This window comes from Crocodylus porosus, unplaced genomic scaffold, assembly GCF_001723895.1.
Source record: "Crocodylus porosus isolate Cpor-Errol unplaced genomic scaffold, CroPor_comp1, whole genome shotgun sequence".
NCBI lineage: Eukaryota > Metazoa > Chordata > Crocodylia > Crocodylidae > Crocodylus > Crocodylus porosus.
Genome location: NW_017728914.1, coordinates 37,699,168 through 37,702,008, shown reverse-complemented (window position 1 = coordinate 37,702,008; position 2,841 = coordinate 37,699,168). Strand labels below are relative to the sequence as shown.

Genomic DNA, 2,841 nt, shown 5'->3' with positions numbered 1-2,841 from the left:
AGCCGGCGCCGCGGGTCTCGCAGCTGCCGCCGTTGTGGCAGGGGTTGCTGGCGCAGGGCCCTGCGGGGAGGCGCGGCCTCAGGCCGGGGTGCGGGGGCTGGGCTGGCTGGGGCGGCCCTGCCCCCGGCCCGCCGGCACTCTCCGTCCGGGGTGCGGGGCCAGGGCCAGCAGGAGGGGCCCGTGGATCCTGGGGCAGCCGGGCGGCGCAGGCTCCCCGGGAGGGGGGTGTCCATTGCTGACGCACCCGTCGCAGCCTCCTGGTCCACGCACGGCGCCCACTTGCCGTCCCGGTCATAGTTGCCGGTGGTGGCGCACCTGCCGGGGGAGCCGTGAGGGCCGGGGCGGGCCCTGCCCGGCGCGGCCCCGGCGCCCCCGTGCCTAGGGCAGCAGCCGGAGGTGCCACGGCTCTCACCAGGGCTGGGGCCCGTGCGGGCCGCCCCGCAGGCAGGACCGGTGGATGCGGCGCTGGTAGCGGAAGGGGAAGTGGCAGGACCCCGCGTCGTCCGCCGCCCCTGCGAGTGGGGCGGGAGAGACGGCGCTGTCCCTACGGCCCGGGCACGGGCAGCGCCCCTCGCCCCCTAAAGCTCACCCCGGCAGCCCTGGCGCCCCGCCCCCGGCCGGTGCCCGGCTCGGCCCAGCTGTCCTTTGCCCCCAGACACCCGCGGGGCTGGGCCCTGGCAAGACGCTTACCCTTGCCCTTGGTCTTCGGGGGCTGGTCGGGCCGGGCCTGGCAGGGACAGACGCCGGCTGAGTGCCCCTCTGTGCCCGCGCTGCCCCGTCCCGCCCGCCGCCCGCCCGCAGCGCGGGCCACAGGGTCTGGGCTGGAGCGGGCTCCTGCCGGTCCCCGCGGGCCTGGCCCGCACCGCCCGCCACTGCCCTTGTCCGGGGAGGCGGCGCTGTCCGTGCCCGGCAGGAGCCGAGGGTCCCGCGCTGGGGCTCGGAGCACGGGTGCTACAGAGCTGGGCAGGGTCCTGGGTCCCCGAGGAGGGCCGGGCGCGGGGCTAGGCTGCGCACCTGGAGGGCGCCCCCCGGGCCCAGCAGCAGCAGCAGCAGCAGCAGCGGCAGCGGCGGCGGCGGGAGGGCAGTCATGTCGTGTCGTCTCCGGCCCGCCGCTCGGCCACCCGGGCAAACGGGTCGATGCGGCGGAAACAAAGTCCGCTGGGGGAGCAGGGACTGGGCGCCAGGAACTCCGGCCTTTGCCCCTGGGCCAGGACAGACCCCGCCCCTGCCTCAGTTTCCCTGCCTGGAGAAGAGCCCCGCTGAGGGTGGAGGGGGCTGGTGGTCAGCACTCAGGATGCGGAGAGTAGCTTGCAGCGTGCGGGCCTCCCCCGCGCCACCCACTCACAGGGCTGCAGCTCCGTAGCCCCCTGACCCGCAGCCCCCGCCCCCTCCCCTTCTGCGCCTCAGTTTCCCTGTGGAGCAGGGTGGTGGCGCCCAAATGCCCAGCGAGGCCTGCGCTGTGCCCGGTCCGGCCCGGCGCGAGCCGCGGAAGAGCAGTGCAGAGCAGGGGGGCCCCGCCTGCTCGGCCCCCCCGGCCGTGCTCGCAGCGCCACCTGCTGCCCCCGCGCTGCCACTGCAAGGGCCCGCGAGCCGCCGCTTCCCCGGCAAGGGCTGTCCACCCGCGGCCAGGCCGGCTCCGGGGCAGCCCTCGGGGAGGTGCCGAGGGCTGCCCGGGCTGGGGGCGGTGGGCTGCTGCCCAGACCCTCGGACAGGAGAACCGGGAGGCTGAGAGCAGCGCGCTCGAGGCGGGAGCTTTCCCTTCGTTAGCAGGCGGCGTGGGCTTGTGGGCCATGAAGCGTGCTCGTCACCCCGTGGGGCAGGCGTCCAGCGCTGTGCCGGGACCTTTCGGGCACAGGCCGTTCACGTCTTCCGCTTCAGCAGCCCGGGTCCGTTGTGCCTCGTGCATACGCGGCTTTGGACTACTGCCCGCTGCTACCGCAGGCCTCCGCGGCCCGGCGCTGGTACAGACCACGGACCGAACTGGGCTCTCCACTACTTTTAATTTCTGTAAAACCTCATAGGCGCCGTTCCCACCCGGTCCCTCTTGCTTCCCCGCTGCTCCGCCTCTTCCCCACCGGTAGCAGCAGCGCGGATGCTTTGGCAAATGCAGCGGGTTGCTTGGATGTAACCAGATAAAAAGCCTTGCGACACCTCGTGGAAACGGACGCTGGTTACGGGCTGGCCTGGGCCTCGCTAGAGCTGCAGCACGGAGCAGCGGAGCCGGGCCGGCCCGCGGTGCGGCGCGGGGCAGAGGGGGCAGGGTCCCGGGAAGCCGCAGGCGAGGAGGGGAGCCCTGGGGCCGCGGGGAAGCGATGCGAGGCCGCACCGGTTCTCCTCACAGCTGCCTCGCGGAGCGTGGGGCGCCAGGCGGCCTGGGCAGGGCGGGCCCCGCTGGGGGCTCCGGACCCTGCGCTGCGCTGCGCTGCCCGGGCGGGGGCGGCGTGCGGCCGGGAGGGGCGATCACCCCTGCTGCAGGCGCCGCCTGGCAAAGGCCGCCCCCGACACTGCTTAGTACGGGGCTGCGGCCGGTCCGTGCACCTCGGCACGCAGCAGAGCACACACGCTCAGCTGGGGGTGGGGGGTTAGGAGGGCGGAGCCAGGCTGACTCCATCCGCCCCAGGAACAGCGGGCCAAGGAGAAGGCGGATGCGCCCACAGCCGGCACCAACCCTTCCGGGTTCGCTAATATAGGTGCGACCGGGGCTCGCGGCCCCGCCCCTCGCAGTCCCGCCCAATGACAGCCCAGAGCACGCAGAGTGACAGCCGTTCCTCCAATCGGACGCCTGGGGGTGGGGCGCGGGCCCGCCCAATCCGCGCGAGCCCCTCGACGACGTCGTCACGC

At 74.9% G+C, this 2,841-nt stretch overlaps 1 protein-coding gene across 1 annotated transcript in view; it reads right to left on the bottom strand.

The window, feature by feature from the left end:
• Positions 1–1,400, bottom strand: part of F12 (coagulation factor XII) — a 10,793-nt gene extending 9,393 nt beyond the window's left edge. Inside the window, exons 1-5 of the mRNA XM_019534762.1 lie at positions 1,015–1,400; positions 691–727; positions 413–512; positions 245–315; positions 4–60 (exon numbers count right to left, since the gene is read on the bottom strand). Of these exons, the coding sequence (XP_019390307.1) occupies positions 4–60; positions 245–315; positions 413–512; positions 691–727; positions 1,015–1,089 (340 nt within the window). The 5' untranslated portion in view covers positions 1,090–1,400. The remainder of the gene's footprint in view (positions 1–3; positions 61–244; positions 316–412; positions 513–690; positions 728–1,014) is intronic.
• Between the last annotated feature and the right edge of the window lie 1,441 nt (positions 1,401–2,841).